The sequence below is a fragment of the Pelophylax lessonae genome (assembly GCF_965119305.1).
Source record: "Pelophylax lessonae genome assembly, chromosome: 8".
In the NCBI taxonomy this organism is placed as follows: Eukaryota; Metazoa; Chordata; class Amphibia; order Anura; family Ranidae; genus Pelophylax; species Pelophylax lessonae.
The window spans coordinates 281,254,302-281,279,723 of NC_138775.1; the positions used below are offsets into that span (position 1 = coordinate 281,254,302).

The following is a 25,422-nucleotide window of genomic DNA, read 5'->3' on the forward strand; positions in this document are numbered from 1 at the left end:
TTGAGCCTGCAAATAGTTGATAAGTGGATTTGGGACGGCTCAAGAAAATATTTGCCCAGGGTCCAGTCGGTATTAAAGACGGGCCTGCCTAGGGGGATGTCCCTGCAACCTCTTTTTGTCAGTGTTCAATGACCTGGAGGTAGCTGCATATAACCCAGTAGTAAGGATCTAAAGGTTTGTCCTTCTGTACTGTATGATCAGGAAATATGATTTTAAATATCAACCATAGGTACACTTTGAAATTCAGAGCACCAATTCAGGATTTTTACATTTCTCCTCCCCATGACATAATCACTGTGTATTCTTACTGGCTTCCATAGAAGCAGGCAAGTAAGGACGTATAGCCTTTAATTGGAGAAGAGCTTGAGCCTACTTAACCAGCTGAGGACCATAAATAAGCAGTAAGGGGGTTGCATTCAGCCCAGGAAACGCCATTTTTGAAAGCCTGATCTAGAGAGTCAGATTTCAAACTGATCCCCTTCTGGCATTCAACATAAACAAGCTCTGCTCTGGCATGAGAACACTGGCCATTTGGCATGGCATGGGGAATATTGACCATCTGCTGCCACATATGGAACCACTGGCCATCTGGTGTGGCATGGGGAACAATGACTATTTGCTGCCGCATAGGGAACACTGGTCATCCTCTGCCATGATTTTGGTGTTAGACTTAAAGTCCAAATTAAATCTGTCATATCAATGTGTGACTGTTTTTTGTGAAGATGCTGCTTTCTGCCATCGTACTGCAACTCTCTATACTGGCAGTGCAGAAAGAAATCCACGGATTCCTCCATCCTCACTATTTTTAGCAATCGCCCGCTGCTAGCTATTTTATTCTGACAGCCAGCACCCTGAACAGTCAAAATACTTAAACAGTGGCTAAAGATGACTGGATGCAGCCACTGTTCAGCTGACAATTTTCTGCGTGGCGCCTTCAATCTTAAGATCGAAAAAATATCGGGAGGAGTAGTGCTGACAGGGCCAATTTGGCCGCTTCATTAGGAACCAGCTGGAATTTGCTCCACCTGTGCCTATTGAACTGCTTAGTATAAAAAAAAGATCAAGATAGAGATATTCAGCACAGGTACCACCGTCCCAATATTTGAATATAGAAAAGAGAACGGGGGGGGGGGGGGTAAGTGGACTTTAAAAGTATTGTCAGGGACAAATACTAACTACTGTATTCATGTATACTAAAATAACAAAGGTTTATTGAACAAAACCACAATAATATAAAATTGTCCATAACATAGCATAGACACTATAGGCAACCATTTACACAATAGGTCAGTAATACCAGCAATACTTATAGAATTGGTACATCAACTACAATAGATGGGGCTGATGTTGAAATGCCCTAAACTGACCGCCACGGCCAGACATGAGGAGTAGCTGGAGTGCTCATATGCCCGACATGTTTCGGGTGTTGTGCTTCTTCAGGGGGCAAGCAAAATAGTGTACAGTTGATATAGCAGACAAATGGCTACATGTAAGAGAAAGGACAAAATCAATATCACAGTTAGACAAAGAAAAACAAACATTGTATTGGTTACTATAGCTTTAAAGCAGGCATGTCCAACCTGCGGGCCCGGAACCGCAGGCAATGCGGCCCACTGCCCCCTAACAATTTTTTTTTTTTTTTTGCTGGGAAGGAAGGAAGTCGAGTGGGGGGCACGGCCAGAGGCTGCCTCGGAGGGGGATCATCCACTAGTTGTGTTAGTGCTGGGGGGCGCAGGAGCACGGGAGGGCGCAGCGGCGTTTTATTACTTATATACTATTATTAATATTATTTCAGGTTCTTTTAAAGCACTGTCAATTTACGCAGCACTTTATATATATATTGCACATTCACATCAGACCCTGCCCTCAAGGAGCTTACAATCTAAGGTCCCTAACTCACATTCATACATACATAGTAGGGCCAATTTTATACAGGATCCAATTAACCTACCAGCATGTCTTTGGAGTGTGGGAGGAAACCGGAATACCCGGAGGAAACCCACACAGGCACAGGGAGAACATGCAAACTCCAGGCAGGTAGTGTCGTGGTTAGGGTTCGAACCAGCAACCCTGTTGCTGCTAGGTGAAAGTGCTAACCACTACACCACTGTACCTTACTATAGTATATATTTTATATGCGGCCCGAGAAAATTTCTCTACACTCAATGTGGCCCAGAGAAGCCAAAAGGTTGGACACCCATGCTTTAAAGGCATGTTTGATAACCGCATAATACATTTCCCAAGGCTGAGCCAGCCCACCTCATCCAAGAGAGGCCCACAAGCCCAGCAATGTGGAAGCGGCCAGCTGGGCTTGTGGGCCGCTCTCAGATGAGGTGCGTTGGCTCAGCCTTGGGAGATGTATCATGCGGTTATCAGACGTGCCTTTAAAGCTAAAGTAACCGATACGATTATTTTTTTTTTTTTGTCTAACTGTGATATTGATTTTGTCCTTTCTCTTACATGTAGCCATTTGTCTGCTATATCAACTGTACACTATTTTGCTAGCCCCCTGAAGAAGCACAAAACTCAAAACATGTCGGGCATATGAGCACTCCAGGTACTCCTCATGTCTGGCCGTGGCAGTCAGTTTAGGGCATTTCAACATCAGCCCCATCTATTGTAGTTGATGTACCAATCATATAAGTATTGCTGGCATTACTGACCTATTGTGTCTATGCGATGTTATGGACAATTTTATATTATTGTGGTTTTGTTCAATAAACATTTGTTATATTACTAACTACTGTATTCATGTATAGTATTTGTCCATGACAGTACCTTTAATGTCCACTTAGCCCCCCCTGTTCTCTATTGTATATTGAACTTAGTCATATTTGGACACCCTGTACAGCTGCTGCTGTAACTGAAATTGGAGGCAAGACTATGAAAACAGAGGTTGCTAGTACAATGTTTTTCTGGCTGCATATCTCTGTGGTTTTGATTGGGCTTTAAGCTTCCCCAGCTCTCTAAACATATCATACAAAGGATAGAAGTCTGCACATGATCTCCAGGTTGCCAAATGCCCTATACCAGTGATGGCGAACCTTGGCACCCAATATGTTTTGGAACTACATTTCCCATGATGCTCATGCACTCTGAAGTGTAGTTAAGCATCATGGGAAATGTAGTTTCAAAACATCTGGGGTGCCAAGGTTGGCCATCACTGCCCTATACTCCTAATTACAGAAGTACAAAATAGCTGATCATCAACCAACAGACCTTTAAGAAAAGCCTACTTACAGCAACAATTCTGTCATTCTCTTTAATGCAACCACTCTGGTCTGCAGCACTGTCCGGTATGATACCCTTCACATATATACCAGAAGATCCTGGAAAAGGAGATATGATATAAATGAGCTTTAAAGTCCATTAACAATTATTTAACAAATGACAATATTAATAAATCATGAGTATGTGCAAAATGTTGTCATTGTACTGTATATTTTATGACAAATATTCATTGGTATATAATTGTGTGTGCCAACAACCATGTTCAAAATCCTAAAACAGAGTTACTCTATCCTTTAACCCAGGGGTTGCCAAACGTTCTAAATCAAGGGCCCGTTTATGGTCCTTCAGACTTTCTGGGGGCCAGACTGTGGCCAGTGAGAATAGAAAATGCCCCAAGTCAGTGGAGTAAAACAATGCCTCAGGCTTGGTGGTCAGTACAATGAATAGGGACTGTGGTCAGTGGGAGGAATAGTGCCCCATCGTTGGGGTCAGTGGGAGGAATAGTGCCCCATCGTTGGGGTCAGTGGGAGGAATAGTGCCCCATCGTTGGGGTCAGTGGGAGGAATAGTGCCCCATCGTTGGGGTCAGTGGGAGGAATAGTGCCCCATCGTTGGGGTCAGTGGGAGGAATAGTGCCCCTTCGTTGGGGTCAGTGGGAGGAATAGTGCCCCTTCGTTGGGGTCAGTGGGGAGGTTCTATGCCCCACTGTTGGGGTCAGTGAAAGGAATGGTGCCTCATCATTAGTTCAAAAAGTGCCTCGTTTCAGTGGGAGGACCAGTGCCCCCCCCCCAAGGGCCAGATAAAGGCAAGCAAAGGGTTTAGAGACCACTGCTTTAACCTAAATCTAACCCTACACCCAGAGCTGTATTTGTACATAGCCAACAAAAGCTGTGGCTTAGCATGCCTGGCCTGCCAGATAGAGGAACAGTCATTAACACATCAAGTTGCTGAATGCCCGTAACACATTTATAACAAAAAGGTTCAGGCAGGTATCACTGGCATAGGGTTTAAAGCCCAACATCACTTTTTGGAAACAGTGGGAAAGGGTTAGAACCTTAGTTAGGTTATTATTGTCTGTGTCTCCATTAAAAAGATTACCTCTCATTTTATGTCTCCGTGACCAAACAAAAAGCGAGGGAAAATATCCCCAAAGTGGACTCCAGAATCAGTAAAAACCTGGGAAGGGTATTTATGCTCCCCAGTTCTTCACAAAAAATATTTTGTTTGAAGCTCCATTTAAGGGTAACAACGTTATTGTTCAAATACCCTTTATATTTTTGTGCTGTGTAAATCAATAAACGGTAATTACTCAAGAGCATATGGCAGATTAGGATTCCCCTCAGAGTTCCCCAAAGTGTGTGATGAGCACCCTTGGTGTTCAGACAGTGGCAGGTGTGTACAGGGGGTGTGCCAGAAGTGCCCGAGCACACCCTAATCACTCTTGGCAGTGCAGATACCCCTGTGTTACACTCCCCCCCCCCCCCCCCTTGCAGTGCTGCTGGTTTTCCTCCTTTCCTCTCCTCTACCGCCGGCTGCTGCGAGGGATGTTTCAGCATGGAGAGTGGGGAAAGGGACTAATCAAAATATCATTTTAAAGGCCCTTTTCTTTTCTAAATTACCACAGTAAACACACTCACTGCCTGTGTTCAATCATAACTGAAGCATAGTAAACTATGTTTGCCATGCTTCAGTTTGTGAATGAACAGCAAGCCGCTCAGCACAGAGCACTTCCTATTCATTCACTGTCCAGTTCGGCTGAGGTTGCAGAGGAAGGCATGTGTCCTTGAGCTTTGGGGTGCACACCCTAATGCAATGGGCTGCGCACAACTATGGTTGTATGTATCACAATGGAGATTTTGGAAAAGTTGGCAATGCAGATTGGACATTGGGCAATTTTTGTTATAATACAGATGGCCCTGCGAAGGTTGACGCAGTGGTGTAAAGTTTGGGAAACACTGCTTTACTGACTCCTGCCATAACGAAAGCATGCTGGTTCAAAGTTGGGACTGTCCACTTCCAGTGGCTCCACTGGCGAATCTTCATCTCAGTTGAATAATGTCAAACAGAATACAATGAATGCATAAATGCAATTTATAACAGAAGGGAAGAACAAAGAAGTACTGGATTATAAATCCACATGGGAGAAGGAAATAAATAGAAAAGTCAACAGGAAAGGCAAGTAACTAGCAATGCAGGCAACTCATAATGTAGATTCCCCAACAGATTTTCACTTAGGTGTAGAATTCTGGGGGAGCATTCGAGAGTCTGCATTTCTGCCAGCAGGGAGAGTGAGCCTAATGCTTCTGCTGTGATAATTCACAGCAGAAGCCGATCTGTGGGTCCCGGGGACTCAATATCCTCTCTAGCACCTGGCGATCGTCAGTAAAACACAGAACTGAGATATGCCTATGTAAACAAGGCATGTCTTAGTTCTGACAGGGGGAGAAGGGACTAGAATCCATAACTTCCCCTAGTAAAAGCAGCACAGTGTACTTAGAAACACTGGCTAGGCACACACTTAACCTTTAATCTCCCTAGATGTTTAACCCCTTCCCAGTCAGTGTCATTAGTACAGTGACAGTGCATATTTTTAGCACTGATCACTTTATTAGTGTCAATAGTTTCCGCAGAGTGTCAAAAGTGTCAGTTCGTGTCCGATTTAACGCCGTAATTTCAGGGTCCTGCTATAAATTGCTGATCAACGCCATTACTAGTGTAAAGTAAATAAATAGGTAAATCTCCATAAATATATCCCTTAGTTTGTAGATGCTAAAACGCTTTAGAATTTTTTTCTTTTACCAAAAATAACTGGCAGAATACATATTGGCCCAAATTTATGAAGAAATTTGATTTTTTTTATTAGATGGGTTTTATAGCACACATTTTCGGTCTTTTTTTTCCTTTTTGTTTATAGCGCAAAAACCCTGTGGTGATCAAATGCCACCGAAAGAAAGCTTGATTTGTGGGGGGGGGGGGGGGGGAAGACATTTGAGTACAGTGTCACACAACCGCGCAATTAGTCTCACCGTAAAATCCATTTCACTGATATTCATTGACGGACACAGTTCCTTAGATTCTTGACCAGTAAATTATACTGCCCCCTACAGGAGTAGGACACCAGGCAGAAAAAAGACACACGACTATGCCTATGGGCAGTCCCAGGGGGTATACTCCCCCTCTCTGCTATAGGTACTCAGTTTTGTTACAAGCAGTGTCAGAAGTATTACAACTCCATAGAGGGGTGGGTGCTGTGTCCATCAATGATCAGAGAAATACATTTTACAGTAAGTAAAAAATCCCATTTTCTCTTTTGTTTATTAATCCTTCGATTCTTGACCAGTGGAATGTCCCAAAGCAGTGAAAAACATGAGGGATGGGAACAGCAAAAAAAATCAAGGCTAAACTGCAGACAACCAGGTAAAAGTAGCTCAACAAAAAAACAAAATGGCGCCCCTCTGAAACATTACTCTCCCAAAGAGGTAAACAGACCCTCTAAACAGCAGCCTGCAAAACCTTGCAGCAAAAGAAGCACCTGCAGATGCCAACACATCCACTTTATAGAATTTTTTTCTAGTGTGCACTGACGACCAAGTCGCCGCCTTGCAAACCTGCGTCACTGATGCCTGATGACGGAAGGCCCAAGAAGCACTGAGCGCCCGAGTAGAGTGAAAGGAAAGGAGGAACCTGACACTTGATTGAATATGCCTGAGTCACCATCTGTTTGATCCATCTCAAAATGGTCATAGAAGAAGTGGACAGACCTTTTCGAGGCCCATCCATGGGCACAAATAGTGAGTCTGACTTCCGAAAAAACTCCATAGCTGCCAGGTACACCCAAATCATAGCCAGGACATGCAACGCAATTTCCTCAGGATGTTTTGGCCTGGGACACAAGGCAGGCAACACAATGTCTTCATTCAAATGGAATTCAGAGACTACTTTAGGAAGAAACAACGGACAGGGGCGAAGAACCGCCTTATTTTTGTGGACCACCAAGTAAGGGGTGCGACAAAATAACGCTGCCAATTGCAACACCCTGCGCGTAGAGGTGGTCGTCACCAAAAAGGCCACCTTCTGGGACAGCGTAAGCAGGGGAATCTCCCAAATACTTTAAAGAGAGGCTTCTGGAAACTGAAAGCACCAAGTTCAGATCCCAAGGCGGTAGAGGAAACCACACTGGTGGAGTCAAATGACAAACCCCCTGAATAAAAAAAGGTATGCACCACAGAGTGCATGGCCAGGGGTCATTGAAAAAAGACCGCTAAGGCCGACACCTGGCCCTTGATGATACCCAAGGCCAATTCCTGTCCAACCCTCATTGAAGGAAGGTCAAGACCCGAGCCACCAAGAAAGAGCGATGGTGAACACCAAGCCACTCACACTTTCCACGTACGATAGTAGATCTTCCTAGGGGTAAACTTTCTAGCTTTCAGCAGTGTCGGGGATCCCCGACCCAGGCAAACCTCTATCCTTCAGCACCTGGCTTTCAACAGCCAAGCCATCAAAGCCAGCGACTGTAAAGCAGGATGGAAGATTGGCCCTTAAGACAACAGGTCCTACCCGATAGGTCGTCTCCAAGGGACATCGGCAACCAGCCGCCCCAGGTCGGTGTACCAGAAACCGCTAGGCCAGTCGGGGGCCACTAGAATAACTGGAATTCCTTCTGCCTCTATCCTTCACAAGAGCCTCAGCAGAAGCTTGAGGGGAGGAAAGGCGTAGATCAGCGCGTCCGTGGCGTCCACCAGAGGATCCCTTGACCGTGACACAAAGAGCTCTGTTGAGCCGAGACGCCAACAGATCCACCTCTGGGGTGCTCCACCGGAGACATAACTGTTTAAACACATCCGGATGAAAGGACCATTCCCCTTGATCCAACGCCTGCCGACTGAGATAATCCGCCTGCCAGTTTTCCACCCCTGGAATGTCCAGGACATTGATCGGGAGTCTGGACTCTTCCAGTGTCCAAACACCCTGAGCAGAGCTCCAACCCAGGACATCTACCCACCCGGACAGACTGGCATCCCTGGTGACCACTGTGCAATACAAGGGGAGAAAGGATTTGCCCTGTTTAAGAGCCAGAGAGCGAAGCCACCAGACCAGGGACTCTTGTTTCCAAGCTCTTATTGTCCAGAGACTTCGGACACCTGTCCCATTTGGCCAAGATCTATTTCCCTTTGCAGGAACCTCGTATGAAACTCTGCAAACGGAACCGCCTTGAAAGGTAGATATCATCAAGCCCAGAGCACCTGCATGTAAGTCCAGGGGGATGACCATCTTTTGGATAGCAGGAAATGAATTGCTGCATGCAATTTCTGGATTTTTTCCAGAAGACGGAACATTCTGGTTAGGGCCAAGTCCAGAGTTAGACCTACATAATTCAAAATTATGGAGGTAACCAGAGCAGACTTCTGGTAAAAGATGACCCACAGGGACCACCAGAATGCAGGGGGGCCCAACGGGAAAGAGGAGAACCTGGGGGTCAGACCTTTCCAGGGAGGGGTCTGCGTCCACCCCAAAACCCTCCAGGGGGGAGAGGGAGGACAGCTACTCACCATACTGGGAACCAGACAGAAACCCCTCGCCATTGAAATGGGGGGCTGTCAGCCAGGAAGAAAGCTGTGACGCAGGCCGAGGACGGGTTGTATGCGACCTTGTGAGGCGTTTAACTCGCAGGCCAGCCTCTGTCCGGTGGGGCTATGTCGCAGCCGACCTAGTGCGGAGCTGCGGTCTGCGCACCCTCGCTGTCCGGACTGGGATGACCACTGGATCTAGATTATCCAGCCCGTCGCCCATTCTGGCAGTTGTATACAGATCTCACAAGAAAAAAAAAAAAAAAGGGAGAAAAAAAAAGCTTTTTAAAAATAAAAAGATTGCCATGACCAGAGATCCCTGCAAGGAACTAGATCCTTACTCCTACAAAGTACCTATAGCAGAGAGGGGAAGTATACCTCCTGGGACTGCCCATAGGCGTAGTCTAGTTCTTTTTTTCTGCCTAGTGTCCTACTCCTGTAGGGGGCAGTATAACCCACTGGTCAAGAATCTAAGGAGCTTTGTCTGCCAATGAACGAAAGCGAAAAATGACCTGGTCATTAAATGGGGGTAAATCTTCCAGAAGTTAAACTGCAAAATTCTGCCATGATGTACATGTGACTGACCACAATTATAGGGGAGTATTCTTAAACTGCAAACTTCTGTCATGGTGTATATACTAGATGACTGACCAATGCTTAAAAAGGCAAAAAAAAAAAGTCTCCCGGTGTCTCTGTGACAGGTGCTCTTCAGCAGATTTACCAATCATTTTATGTTCTAGATTAGTGTACAACAATGTCACATGAAGAATTCCTCCACCAGGTTGGAATGAAGGGTGAAGTTAAAACTCAATGAGAAGACACTTCTTTATCATGCAGCAGCAAGAAGTATGACACACAGGTGTGATAAAGGGGGCCATGCATTGGATTAACTCATTCAGGCATTCAAAAGGGAAACCTGCATACCTGCTCAAATCCTGCAATCTGAAGTCTTATCATTGGTGTGACAAAAGATATAAAAAAATTAAAAGATACTGAATGCATATAGAGGGTACAACGTTCATAAACAGAAAAATACTACACACATAGCCCCTGTAACTTAGATTTAGCTGGAGTCATGTTAGTACACTTCATGCAAATGTATTTCCCACTTTCTTATTCTAGTCTGCTCAGGAAAGCACAGCTACACTATGCCAAACCTCCCACTTGCCACCCTATGGACATCAAGAGGCAATATTTTTACACAGTGCCAGGCCAAAAGGTATTGGGAAGGATACTGCAACTTAGGGACAAAAAGGGAATAGAGGGGTTACTAAAAAATAAGAGTTAATTAGATGTTTAATTAGTGGCAGCCCAGTGACCAAGTGGTTAGCACTTCCGCCTAGCAGCATTAGGATCGTCAGACCAAAATGGCCCTAGTAGGTGCATGTATGAATCTGAGTTAGGGACCTTAGATTGTAAGCTCTTTGGACTGATGTGATGTATAATATATGTTAAGAGCTCACGGCACTATATTGTAATAAATAAAATAACTGCAAACTGTATGGCTAGGCTAATAAAAAATTTAGGGGGGGGGGGTTCAGGAAAGCACAGTACGGAGGGGGTCATGAGGGCACAGTATGAGAGAAGCCAGGAGAGCACAGTACAGGAAGGGAGGGGGCTTCAGGAGAGCACAGTATAGGAGAAGTCGTGGGGGCAAAGTATGGGGGGGGGGTTCTTTTTTCTTTTTTAAAATATCTCTTGTAAATATCACTCACTGTTTAGTTTTATTAATTCCCGGTTCACACTATTGCAATGCGGGAACACTGCGAATCTACTGCATGTTCCCGCATCGCATTCGCAGCTCAGGCAGTTCACACTGCCATATGCGAATCACGAGGGGGTAACAATTCAAAGTTAACGACACCCCCAGATCAGATCGCATATCGCAGTGCGATCTGACAGTTCGCACATGAATCGGATAGCACTGGTGTGAACCACCATGCAATTTGATTCTGCTGCAGACCAAAAAAAGGGTCCTGTGCGAGTTCACTGCGATTGCGGTGTGAATTCAGCCATGCGAAGTGTATGGCTGAATTTGCACCACACAGAAATCGCATGTGATTTTAGGAGCAGTGCGCTCCAAATTACATGCAATGTCTGTCATCACAATAGTGTGAATCAGCACTCAAGGTCTTTTAGTTCTATCCAGTTCTCCCTTACGACACAGTTTGTACTTGTATTTCCATATTTTTTTACTTTCAATAAGAATTTTATTATCAGAGTATACAAAAAAAAAAATATATATATATATATATATATATATATATATATATATATATACACACATATATACACACATATATATATATATATATATATATATATATATATATATATATATATATATATATATATATATATATATATATATATATATATATATATATATATATATACACACACACACACACACACACACACATACACACACATTACAGCACATAATCACCGCCATGATATCAGTCCAAATTGGAAAGAAAAGAGAAAAAAAAAATTATTTTTTTGTAAAACTTCTAAATCTGTTAGAAATGTATCTATATAGTCATAAACAACAGTTATATCCATGTCGCCTTAGGGAGCCATACTCAATCCACCGTTTGTAATTTTGCATATGTATCCGAAGACTTAAAACAGACCGAAGGTTCCCATAGATTTTTAAATTCTTTACTTCCCCTGTAAAGCAGTTTGTACTTTAGGTTTTAGGGATTTTTAAACAATACATCCAAAATTTTTTATTATTAGTAACTACTCACCTCCGCTGTTTGAACCGGTATATCCAATAATGGTAATTCCAAGACTCTGGCCTTCCTTCTTGGCAAGTGTGACATCATACAGATTGCCATCTGGGCTATCCTAAAATATAAGAGCAAGCCAGCTATATAGGATGTTAACTCAACATTAAAACATTTCAAGCAGATTATAATACTTAGGGCCCCAGTAGAAATCATGGGGCCCCCAGACAGGGCTCCCCCTTCACAGGGCCATATATGAATTTGCAGAAATCCTTGGGCATTCAGAGGAGAAAATGGTATGCTTAGCATTCTATGTAATGTACATAGTGCAGGCATCAGGTGTGTGAAATGTACATGTAGTGCAGGGGCCAGGGGTAATTAAGGCATATAGTGCAGCGGTCAGGTATATGTAATGTACACAGTGCAGGGGCCCGAAGTATATAGACCAGCGCACTGCGCACCTTATGCTGCGACAAGTCATACCTTTTTGGGCCCAAAAGGTGAGAGAGACAGCTGTAGAATCCATGGGTCAAATAATGGGAGGTAATTCAGACACATGGGACACTGGTGTCAGCTGTGGCCCAGGCTCTCCAGAAGGAGAAGACAAGTTCAGTCAGGTGGGTGAGATGACAAACAAACACTCCATGACACATACAAATCACACACGCAGTAAAGCTTGGTTCACATTCTGTATATGCGAATTGGATGCATTTTAAACTTCATCCAATTGGCATATTAAGTGAATGGGGCCAGCTTTCAATGGAGCGGGTTCACACATGTGCGGGCCGGCTGTTTTGTGTTTTTAAAAAGGGTCTAGTGCAATTTCGGGTCCGGTTTAGGTAAAAAGTTGCACCTGAACCAGTGTACAGAACCGCACAGAACTCCCGCACTGAAACCACGGCCTCATATGTGTGAACCCAGCCTAAGTGCAAAGAGCAGTGATCACTGACACCGTGCCGGGACAAGTTCCAGGACAACCTAAAGCCCAGGCGAACATGCCCCGCACCCCCCAGGATCTATGAGCATTTTCTGTCAAAAAAACCCCCTTCCAAAAAAAAAAAAAAAAAAAGAAATGGGGGCACTGGGTTGCAGGATTACCCTCCAAGCAAAGAATTCCCCTCCTCCCAGTACAAATCTGCTGAAATTCCCCCCTCCTAGCACAAATCTCTGCCCCCTCCATCCCTCAAATCACCACAGCACATTCTTTCCCCCTACTCCAAATCCCCCTCCTAGCACAGATATTACGCCCCAATCATCCCGACTAGCACAAATCTCCCCCGAAAAAAAAAAAAAAAATAGCACTTACTTTACGTTTTGTATAGTGCCAGTCTTATGTGGTGAATTGGGCCCGAGGGCAGGGTCCAGGAGGCAAATCAGTCCGGTACCCCCATAAAGCGGTCACACTGCTACCTACCAGTATAATAATACCGGTCGGGGAGGACATTCAGACAGACCGCCGACCACACTTAATACAACTGGCCCGACGGCCGCCGATGCTAATAAGTGTGGCACTGCAGCCAAATGCTCCGCCTACTCTCCTCTACCCCCAGGCATTGATGGGCACTAATATGCAGCTCTGATGGCCACTGATGAGGCAGCAATGGTGGGTACTGATATAAACTGCACTGATAGGCACTCATGAGGCTGCACTGACATGCTGCACTGATGAGGCTGCACTTATGGGAACTGATGAGGCTGCACTGATAGACTGTGGTTGTGGTCTGTGGTTTACAGAGGACAGGGTGGGTCATAAACAGGAAGGGGTGTGGCCTTTACAGGAAGGGGTGGGTCATATTTAAAATAGGGGGTGCACAAGTTTAGTCAGGCCTAGGGCAGCACAAAACCTAAATACGCCTCTGGTTAGTGCACTGTTTAATATAAATGTTGCTCACATTCAAGCTAACTGACCATATCAGGCTTGCTTTACCTCATTCAGCAATTGTCCCTCACAGTCAGACCATTAGTACCCATCAGGCACCACTGAAACTGTAACCTGCTGAGCTCCTTTCTCCTTTTTACCATTTTAGGGACCATCCTGCACAGACCAAATCCTTTACGTTATTGCTAGGAGAGGCTTGGGGATTACGCCCCTGACCAAAAAATTGCTGTCTCTGAGCCCCCTGCTGTACTGATGGGACCTAGAGAATTTTATAATTGCTGGTAGCTGTGGGTCACAGGAACACTCCACCTGTGCTCAAAGAAAAAAAGTCCCATCTGCCCTACCCCCCCCCCCCCCCCATCAGCAGCTCTGTACATACTCCTTGTGGAGACTATTCCAGTTCTCCAAAGCCAACCCACAAGATTTTAATGAAGTATGTCAAGGGAAGAAGCAGCGTTATGTGATGTGCATAGTGGAAAGCATCAAAGAAGAACAAAAAACCAAGTACGTATCATAATCATGCTGTGTTTAACTTTGTGGGTGAGGCTCTAAGTTTTTGTGTGCTGGACTACAGGGTTTACATTATTCTATAAACACACACATTCAGGACAATGGGTAGGATACTTTAATAGTAGATATCTCATGCTAAGGGAGATTTCCCTTCACTTTCTGTCCTGAAGACACAACAGGAAAAAAGAAGAAACCTCTATAGGGTAAGGGAAATTTCCCTCTTGAGAAAGTGGTTACCAGAGCAGGTGTACCCATTGAAAAATGTATCCTCACATCCTGGTAAGAACTCAAATGTTGGACACCAGGCAGGATGAAGTAGATGGTGAATCTACAAAAACCTGACAGTGGTTGCTAACACTTTGCCACTATATCCAAAAGTAAGGGTTGCTCTGTACAGTAGTACTGTGAGCAAAGAACAGGATAATGACAACTTCAGGGGCAGGTCCAGGATTGCCTGGGCTCACAGGAAGTGGGTTGAATGATGGATTTTATTCAACCGGGAATAGGAGTGCCGCTGGACCCCAGAATTGTGAATCCTAAGGAGAGTACTGCATCAAAATAGGATTCTTTTACTTTTTGCAAGTGCAGGAAAATGTATTTTTGTAATGCTGTTCTAATTAGTGGCCACATATGAAGCATAGGTTTTAGAATTCTAAATAGAAGGTTCTGCTACTTACAGTGCGGACATTCCTCATCTCTGAAGGAGGAACTGACCCAACCGGCAATGTGGCCGGAGCTGGAGGCGGAGGCCTGAGGGGAGGTTTTCCCACAGGATCCCGAGCCACAACCATTCGGACAGAATTTCCACAATTTCTCAACACCTGGGCGACCTGATCGCTGGCCATTCCTTGCACATCGGTATCCCCAATTTTTAAGATGTGATCGCCGGTCTTTAATCTTCCATCCTACAAATTGAACACACAGAACTATGTAAAATCTAGGCTAAATGAATGCTACTAAGAAATAAAAAAAATAAAAAAACTGGCATGTCAGTGTGATTTAATAAGGCAAAAACAATATGCAGCAACATTAGTAACCAGAGGTTTTATATATATATCTGTTGTGGAAACTTGTCGATTGTATATACACAGTAAAAATATCCGCTTTAAAAATCTACATTTTCAGTGAAAGATAAACTGCAATATCAGTGTTGTTACCTGTGTGGAGAATGAATGGGCTGAGATCCCAGCAACGTAACAAGCCTCTAATGATCAGATAGGCTGTAACCTCAGCAATGTCACCGGTCTCTAGTGAATGGATAAACTATATTCTCAGTGAGGCCTCTGGCTTCTAATAAATTAATAGGTTACATTCTCAGGTATGGTATTATGGTATCTAAGCAATATGTATTCTGCAATGTCAGTGATGTCACCGGTCTTTAGTGAATTGATAGTCTGTATTCCTAGTGATGTCATTGTTCTCTACTGAAAAGAGAAGACATTCTCAGGGATGTCACCGGTCTCTAGTGAATGGATAGGCTGCATTCTCAGTGATGTCACGGGTCTCTAGTGAATGGATAGGCTGCATTCTCAGTGATGTCACGGGTCTCTAGTGAATGGATAGGCTGCATTCTCAGTGATGTCACGGGTCTCTAGTGAATGGATAGGCTGCATTCTCAGTGATGTCACTGCTCTCTAGTGAATGGATAGGCTGCATTCTCAGGGATGTCACCGGTCTTTAGTGAATTGATAGTCTGTATTCCTAGTGATGTCATTGTTCTCTACTGAAAAGAGAAGACATTCTCAGGGATGTCACCGGTCTCTAGTGAATGGATAGGCTGCATTCTCAGTGATGTCACGGGTCTCTAGTGAATGGATAGGCTGCATTCTCAGTGATGTCACCGCTCTCTAGTGAATGGATAGGCTGCATTCTCAGTGATGTCACCGCTCTAGTGAATGGATAGGCTGCATTCTCAGTAGGGATGCACCGAAATGAAATGCTTGGCCGAAGGCCGAATACTGAACGCGGTGTTTCGCATTTTTTCCATTTATTTTGCCAATTTTTAGGGGGCACGCTGATGGGCACATTTTATGTTAGGGGACACGCTGATGGGCACATTTTATGTTAGGGGGCACTCTGATGGGCAAAACAAAACATTTAAATCAGCGTTGCTCTTAACATAATACATGCCCATTAGCGTGCCCCTTAACATAAAATATGCCCATCAGAGTGCCCCTTAACATAAAATATGCTCATCAGCATGTCCCTTAGCATAAAATAAGGGGCACGCTGATGGCCACATTTTATGTCAAGGGAGCACTCTGTTGGGCACATTTTTTTTCTTTTTTTTTTTTAAGGGGCACTTTATAGGGCACTCTAATGAGCATGGCAACATATGGCAAAATATGCCAGTCTGCACACTAATGCTTGTGCAGCTACCGTATTCTCCCCCAAATGTGCTCCACATACCTGAACTGCAGCCAGGTCGGAGCCAAAAGCCGCAAACAGGGGGGCGGGGCGTGCACATAGTGTCACGTCCTAGCTCGCTGGACCGAGTGTGAAGGAGCCGCAGTCAGGAGCAGGGGGCGGGACGCGCGCGTGACGTCACACCCCCTACTCGTGGCCGGACAGGACACCGGCGGCGTGTGAGCAGGGAGCCGCAGTGAGGAAGGGGACTGAAGGACTCCTGCTCGGGGATGGCGGGTCGCCGGTCGGGACATTGTTCGGCACAAATTTATTCGGCCTTTTTACTTATTCGGCCGAACACCGAAAGTGCTTTTTTTGCTATTTTCGGCCGAATAATGTTCGTTTGCCGAACATTCGGTGCATCCCTAATTCTCAGTGATGTCTGCAGTCTCGTGAATGGATAGGCTGCATTCTCAGTGATGTCACCGCTCTCTAGTGAATGGATAGGCTGCAGTCTCAGTGATGTCACCGGTCGCTAGTGAATGGATAGGCTGCATTCTCAATGATGTCACCGGTCTCTAGAGAATGGATAGGCTGCATTCTCAGTGATGTCACCGGCCTCTAGTGAATGGATAGGCTGCATTCTCAGTGATGTCACCGGCCTCTAGTGAATGGATAGGCTGCATTCTCAGTGATGTCACCGGTCTCTAGTGAATGGATAGGCTGCATTCTCAGTGATGTCACCGGCCTCTAGTGAATGGATAGGCTGCATTCTCAGTAATGTCACTGGTTTCTAGAAAATAGATAAGCTACATTTCCAGTAAAAAAAAAAAAACCTGATGGTTGCACAAGCTCTAGACAGCCAACAGGTACACTTTAGGATTTAATCATAGCAGATTTCCTTGTTGCCTCAAAGGAGCAGCTGAAATGTCTTTAATAAGCTGTCCTGGGTGGATTTTTAGCACCAATATACATATTTACAGCAGTTTTGAGAGGATCCTTTGACATTCGTTATAAGCAATGGGTTTTACTTAATGAAGACATTGTAAAATACATAAAATATATTATTACTGAGATTAATAGAGGGTTTTATTTAACATGAGTGCAGGGGAAATTAGCCTTTTTCCCTCTCCCCTCATGTTTTCACTTAATTGCATCCAGTTTTCAAGCTCGCAGTTTGCAGCTGCTTAAATGCCTTATGTATCTCCCAAGTTAAATTGATGAGATCTATTTATTTTTGCAATTAACCAGCCATAAAGCCCTTTAAATTCCAGAAACGGGCCTCTCCATCCAGATAGTATATGGTCACAATTACAGACGATGTATTTTAAATTAAAAAGGCAAAAGGTCCTGGAGTAAGATCTGGATGGTTGGAGGGAACATGAGTATACAGGACAAAGTCGGTTGTAGATCATCTTGCTATATGAGAACTTTTGTTATTTTTATGGAAAAATACATTTTTAAAGTCCTTAAAGGGAACCTGTCAGCCAGTCCTGACAAAGAACAAACAGGAAAAGGTGCTGCTATTACATTTAAAACCTAACTTCCCAGCGGATAAAGAATATACTACTCATTTTCTAGAGGATGACTTGGTCCTCAAAAAGGTCTCTTATTGCCAATCCCCAACCGGTCACATCATTGCCCTTCTAAGGGTCCTTTCACATAGCCCGCATAAGCCGACGGAGTCCGTTTTGCTCAGGGGGATCGATCCGCCGATTCCCGCTGAGCAGGCGGATGACAGCTCCGTCTCCGCTCTGTGTGCAGAGATGGAGCTGTCAGATCCCCACTGTCCTCTATAGGGAGATCGGATGAGATAGGACCGCCTGTCTGTTCTAATCTGATCCCATCCGATCCACCAGACCGATGAAAAATAGGGTTTCCATCCGTCAAGATTTCACGGATAGGATCGGAAGCGGATAGCAGTGGGTGTCAGCGGAGATGTCTCCGCTGACATCCGCTGCCCCATAGGGATGCATGGAGTATCCGATCAAGTCTGCCTGAAAAACTGACAGGCGGATCGGATCGTTCGTGTGAAAGGACCCCAAGACATCTTCATGTACAATACAGGTGCAGAGGCCATTGCTGGTCCTGCATCGTATATGATGTCGTAGGAGTCCCTGTCTACATTTTTGTGCTGGAAAGAGAAGACAAAACCCCCAGCAGCTGTGAGACCATGGAATAGGGCAAGCAATACTCAAATTATTGCCTAGAAAAAAAACAAGCCCTGCCGGGATTCCTGCTTTAAACTAACTATACACATGGAAATTTGAGAGAGCAATTAAAATTAAGATTTATTTTTTGTTAAAAGCTACCAAAGACAGAAAATAGTAGATTATAAACCACATGGAGCAAGGATCAAAATTGCCCCAGTCGAATTTGACAGAAAAATCAAATCACTTTTCACAATATTCTCAAAGTTTTTTTCAGCTTCCCATTCAAAAATGTACAGGTGCATCTCAAAAAATTAGAATATCATCAAAAAGTTAATTAATTTAAGTAATTCAAATAAAAAAAAAGTGAAACTCCTATTGTATAGATTCATTACACACAGAGTGATATATTTCAAGCATTTCTTTCTTTTACATTTTGATGATTATGGCTTACAGCTATTAAAAACCCAGAATTTAGTATCTTGGAAAATTAGAATATTACTTTAGACCAATAAAAATAAAGTTATACAGGAATGTTAGCTTACTGAAAAGTCTGTCCATGTACAGTATAGAATGCACTCAATGCTTTGTCGGGGCTCCTTTTACATGAACTACTGCCTCAATGCGGCGTGGCATGGAGGCAATCAGCCTGTGGCACTGCTGAGGTGTTACAGAAGCCCAGGTTGCTTTGATAGCAGCCTTCAGAGCATCTGCATTGTTGGGTCTGGTGTCTCTCATCTTCCTCTTGACAATCCCCCACAGATTCTCTATGGGGTTTAGGCCAGATGAGTTTGCTTGGCATTCAAGCACAGTGATACCATGATCATTAAACCAGGTATTGGTAGTTTTGGCAGTGTGGGCGGTGTCAAGTCCTGCTGGAAAATGAAATCAGCATCTCCATAAAGCTGGTCAGCAGAGGGAAGCATGAAGTGCTCTAGAATTTCCTGCCAAAGGGCTGCACTGACTTTGGACTTGATAAAACACAGTGGACTGTTGAACTGGATGGACTGATGTCTTTTTTCAACCTCACTAACTATGTAACTATGGACCAATACCAGCAGATGACATGGCTCCCCAAATCATCACCGACTGTGGAAACTTCACACTGGACCTCATGCAGCTTGGATTCTGTGCCTCTCCTCTCTTCCTCCAGACTCTGGGACCTTGATTTCCAAATGGAATGCAACATTTTCTACAGTCAGTGATGATTTGGGGAGCCATGTCATCTGCTGGTGTTGGTCCACTGTGTTTTATCAAGTCATTTTTTACTCAACTTAACCAACTCTTTTCTTAGCTCCTGTGGGGATCCCAACCTCCGCGCTTCAGTAAGCCAACGATCCTGTAATAAAAATCCTTTTTTTTTTTATTAGTCTTATGAAATATTCAAATTTTTTCAGATACTGAATTTTGGGTTTTCACTAGCTGTAAGCCATAACCCTCAAAATTAAAAGAAAGAAATGCTTGAAATCTCTTACTCTATGTGTAACGCATTTATATAAAATATAGAAGTGTCACTTTTTGAATTGAATTACTGAAATAAATTAACATTTTGATGACATTCCAATTTTATGATATGTACCTGTAGAGTTGAGATCGACTTCTCCAGATCAGGGGTCCTCTGCAGTACTTCAAAGTCCTACATGTTAAATCAGGTTGCAGAGTAGGAAACTGGGAGTTTTGCAGCATGGGAAAGCTGCAGATAAACCAGGTATTGGTACTTTTGGCAGTGTGGGCAAGTACCAAGTCCTGCTGGAAAATGAAATCAGCATCTCCATAAAGCTGGTCAGCAGAGGGAAGCATGAAGTGCTCTAGAATTTCCTGCTAAAGGGCTGCACTGACTTTGGACTTGATAAAACACAGTGGACTGTTGAACTGGATGGACTGATGTCTTTTTTCAACCTCAACTATGTAACTATGGACCAACACCAGCAGATGACATGGCTCCCCAAATCATCACTGACAATTTTATCATATGTACCTGTAGAGTTGAGATCGACTTCTCCAGATCAGGGGTCCTCTGCAGTACTTCAAAGTCCTACATGTTAAATCAGGTTGCAAAGTAGGAAACTGGGAGTTTTGCAGCATGGGAAAGCTGCAGATATCGGAATTGGTAATAGGTCGTTATATTGTAGATCATACAAAGGCTAGGGAACGAAATTCGATTAAGGTTCCCTATTTGTGCAATAGTTTTAATTTTAAAAATGGTCCAGCAATGAGGGTCCGGGAAAGAATAAAAATTGGGCAAGGAGGGATTATTCCATAATGGGATATGTGAAGAAAGGGCAATTGGGGACTGAGAATCACTGGTTGACCCCACTTTTCAGACCCTGAGGCTAGTCAACATAGAAGGTGTTAATGGGCAAGGAGCCCTGGGATTCCTGTATAGCAAAGATTGTAGGGCCTCAATTGATTGTAGTACAGCTGCCTCCAGTATAGTGGAAAAGTTAGAGGGGTCAGCTACCAGTGCGTGGTCACCAAATAGATGGCGAGAAAATATCTATAGCCATCTGGCATAACCAGTCCCACCTGTTGGGTGGGCCACATGGGCATGATCAGTTTATAGCGCGGAGGTTGGGATCCCCACAGGAAGGAAGAAAAGAGTTGGTGGAGTTGAGTAAAAAATGACTTGGGAATCCACTGAGGCGATTTATGGAATAGGTAGGTATATTTGGGTAAGATTTTCTTTTTAAAGGAGGTTAATAAGACCAAGGAAAGACAGCAGCAAGTTTTTCCATGAATTCAACTTTAACTTTGTGTCATTCAACACAAGCAGTAAATTCAAAGAGATGTAGTCATTGGCATTTCGTGAATTTTCCACTTCCAGATATTTAAAGCCAACTACCCACTGAAGTGGCAGACCAGGGTAAACTGTAGAAGGGGCATCTGTGTCTGGGTCTGGTTCTTGGTGTATAATGGAATAAAAATTAGGTTGGGCGCCAGTCACTTTAGTCTTTTTATTGGTGAACCCAATTCTAGGAGTGAGGATTTAGAGGTACAGTATACCCCCAAAAAGGACAGGTATCCTGAAAGTAGTAGTAGGTCCATTAAGAGCAGACTCTTGATCATTGCCGGCCCTGTGAGAGCAACAAGAAAGATCTTTGGCCCTGTAAGTAAGCTTCTCTCAGGTTGTAGTGGATCTCTCACTAATAAATTTGGTTCTTTACCCTTTTTTGGGCAGTAAACGATATCTTGATTGAGGAGCAATGAATCTATCCTACAATGTCCAGTAGTAGCACCATCTACCCTTTGTGGCACTCTTCAACAATATTTTGTGGCAAGCCCAATTACCTCTAGATATCCACCCCAGCAGGGTAGCTTGAAGTGGAATTCTGGGATTACCCTGACTACTCTTAAAACTGCCCCTTCCCCCTCTTAACACCTATTTTCAAGCCACTCTGGTCCGGTCACACGATGCTGCTCTCTTTGCCGCTGCAGGGGAGAGGAGGGAGCGCCAACAGAAGGGCCATTGAAGCCTATGGTTGACGTTACTGCTCCAGGCTTTACTTTTTCAGAGCGCTCTCTCCTCTCCCCTGCAGTTGCTGCTGGCTGTCACAGGAGAGATCATGTGACCAGACCAGAGTTGCCTGAAAATGGGAAAGTATATATTTTCTTAAACAAGTTAGTAAGCATTGGTGTTAGGAGGGGGAGAGGGGACAGTTTTAAGAGTAGACAGGGTTATCCTAGAATTCTCCGACACATTCCCCAGGCTCAGGAAGGGTCCAGATGGAGAGACATTCTAAACACCCTACAGGTAAAACCTCAGAAGGTAAAGAACTCTTATGGAATAATGCCCCAAATATCTGCCATCTCCCAAACCATACCTCTGAACAAAGACTTCAGGGATTGGTTTAGTCAGATACAAATTCATAACTTAGGGACGGTCCTTCCCACACTAATTACTGAAACCTCCTTCACAATAACAGGCAGATGCAATAAACCCAATTAGCACAGGGAAGACCTGCAGCCTAGAAAAAAGGAAACAAATTGCTCAGGCTGGTTACAGCCTAGCAAAAATACACTAAGGCCTCATGCACACAGGACATTTTTACAGCTGCTCCTAGGGGTGTCAGGTATTTTTATTTTCCTGCCTCTAAATGCCCCTCCATGTTAGCCTATGTGTCCATGCACACTTAGGCTTTTAGCAGCATTTAGTGGCAGAGTCAGGAAAAAAAACCCCACTGTCAGTGCGTCCAGGAGCAGCAGAGTTTGGGCACTTGACGCAGCAAAACGCGCCTAAAAGCTAGCATTTGAGCAATAATTATTTTCAATGGCCAGAATATTTTATTCTAGCCAATTAAATGAAAGTTTTACTAAACCCAGGAGCCAGCAGTCACTATATCTGGTCTCCCACAGTACACAGAACATGGAAATGCAATTATTTTAGTAAATAACTGCTAAATACCTTTTCTCTTTAGCAGTATATAGCAGTCTTGTAACTTCTCTCAGTGCCAGGTTAAAACTTGTAAGAGGAGCTATCATTCTATAAAGGCTGCAGGACCCCTCCCCCTCTATCTGGACAGTGCTGATTGGCCTGTGCTGATCACATACACTCTCCCAAGAAAAAAAAAAAAACTCTAGCAATACACACCAAGCTGAGCATGTGCAGAATGACTCCAGAGGCTCTGTCTTATCAGAAAATGGTTTGGGGGACAGTGGAAGAAGGAAGAAGGGGAGGGTCAGAGAAGACAGGATCAAATAGCCATAGGTTTGCACAGCCTATTGCATTAGGGTGTGCACCCCAAAAGGTCAAACACATAGTGTATGCGTGTGTGCATATATACTAAACAAGTCCGTAGAGCAGTGGACAGTGTCAGTAGTTTTTATTGTTCTTTTTACATTTTTACTTTTTCTATAATTTTTTCTTTTTTAAGCAGCAGAAAAAAATATTTTTTAATTTGGTAAAATATCATGGGGCCTATACAGGGGGAATATGTGCCACAAGGGGTAACTAGGGTGTGCCCACCCTGTGCTCATGCCTATACAAACAGCCTTTTTCCCAATACAGAGGATTAACCCCTTAGGTTCCACAGTGAGTAGAACAAGCATGCTTTCCTGCTTATACAGACTGATTTACTGTTGGGGGGTTTAGTAACACTTGAATTAACGCCCAAGAGCTTGACGGCTGTATAAAGCTTTAGACACTTTTACAAGAGTCAGGCATATTTTGTGCAAAAACGTTGCTGGCTTCTAAGAGAGTTAAAAAAAAAAGCCCTGTGTGCATGAGGCCTAAATTTGAACATGGACACAAAAGCATAGAGCAGGTATTCTGCCGAGATCTCCAAAAACGTTATTTCCGGTGAGTGTACACCAGGAATAATTGGAGATTTCAACCACTTGGGGTTTCCACACAACATCGTCAGCCTATACACTCCCGTAGATGCCATAGTTAGTGCAGATTGTTAGTCCGCCCGCTAATAACCAAAAACATGGCCGCCTCCAAGGGGGCGAGAGCTAGCGGGTGGACTAACAATCTGCACTAGACTAGCATCTACGGGAGTGTATAGGCTGGCGATTTTGTGTGAAAACATCATGTGGTCGAAATCTCCAATTATTCCTGGTGTACACTCACCGGAAAGAACGTCGTTGGAGAGTTCGGCAAGTTGGAGTTTTTGGCATAACACCGGGACTCTACATGAATCATCTTTGCAGTGTTTACCTGATGTGACTTTTCTAGCTTGACTTCCTCTTCCTTTCCATTGTAGTATGTGTAGAGATTAGACTTAAGAATACAATGACTATGCCTAACTGCTTATCAACTGCCTAGATAAGCTATCAGGACACATGGCACATGCTCTGTTTATCAATAATGGCACTTTTCCACTGCAAGTACCGACTAGTACCGGCTCGGCTCTACTCGGCCCTGCTTGCTTTTCCACTGCGGTTCCGCATGGTATAGTGTCGGAACGGTTCGGTACGGTACGGTATAGGTTTGCTTTTCCACTAAAGTAGTACTAAAGTTAAGTGGGTGGGATAACAACGGGGTGGGTGTGATTCTCTGACCAATCAGTGGCTAGTAGTGACTGCATGCAAAGGATTGTGGGATATGGTACCAGTTTGGTACCTGTTGGAACCACAATCGAGTAGGTACTGTTTTTTCAGAGCCGTACCGTACCGTTCGGTTCCATGCAGTGGAAAAGCAAACCTATACCGTACCGTACCGAACCGTTCCAACACTATACCATGCGGTACCGCAGTGGAAAAGCACAAAAGCGTGCCGAGCCGGTACGGTTCTATGCAGTGGAAAAGCGCCATAACCACTTAAGTTGGCCATACACATGGCAATTTTCAATACATTTCAAACACTTTCCATCCACTTGGAACCACACTTGTGATTGCAAGTAATTGCCAAAAACAAAGCAATCTACTACCAATGAATTCAATCGATTACAGGAATTAAAGCAGAACTTTATCCATAATCACTTCATAAAAAAAAAATTGTTCTTTAGCAAGGAACATACATTGCATTCCATATTAATACGTATGCTACCAAAAAGAGTGTGTGCTGTAAATTGCCTCCAGCATTGTTCCCGTTTCTATTTTCTGGAGGCCACCATTTTGCTAAAACCCAGAGCCCATGAGCAGCAGTAAATCTTTAGGCTGTCAGCAATACGGCCTCTAGATTTTCAGCAGTGGTAAAAAAAAAATAAAGAGCTACTGAGCTTGTGCAGAGTAGCGTCTGACAGTGTATTACTAAGTTTTAACTTATTTTTTAATGTTTTACATAGCTATAACTGCAAAAGGGGCCAATCTGAAGTGATCTAGCACTACCGTTAAGTAAATTCTGCAGTGTAATAAACTGGCAGCTTTAATATTGTTTATTGAAAAATATAAACAAGACAATTTTTCCCAAAAGTGATCTGATATTTTTGCTGGGTTTGATTGTGATGATTTTTGATCCCATCTATTTGTGGTTGATCTAAACCCCCATTTTTGTGTGCAATTGATTTAGTTTTTTTTTTTTTTTGAGAGCAAAGGAATGCCCTACCCAATATTCCTACAACAATA

The 25,422-nt window shown here is 43.8% G+C and overlaps 1 protein-coding gene across 4 annotated transcripts in view; it reads right to left on the reverse strand.

Moving 5' to 3' along the window:
• PATJ (PATJ crumbs cell polarity complex component) overlaps positions 1–25,422 on the reverse strand; it is a 483,060-nt gene that overhangs the window by 392,555 nt on the left and 65,083 nt on the right. For all 4 annotated transcript variants that reach the window (XM_082265149.1, XM_082265150.1, XM_082265148.1 and 1 more), the window contains exons 8-10: positions 14,599–14,826; positions 11,554–11,653; positions 3,241–3,329 (exon numbers count right to left, since the gene is read on the reverse strand). In XM_082265149.1, the coding sequence (XP_082121275.1) occupies positions 3,241–3,329; positions 11,554–11,653; positions 14,599–14,826 (417 nt within the window). The remainder of the gene's footprint in view (positions 1–3,240; positions 3,330–11,553; positions 11,654–14,598; positions 14,827–25,422) is intronic.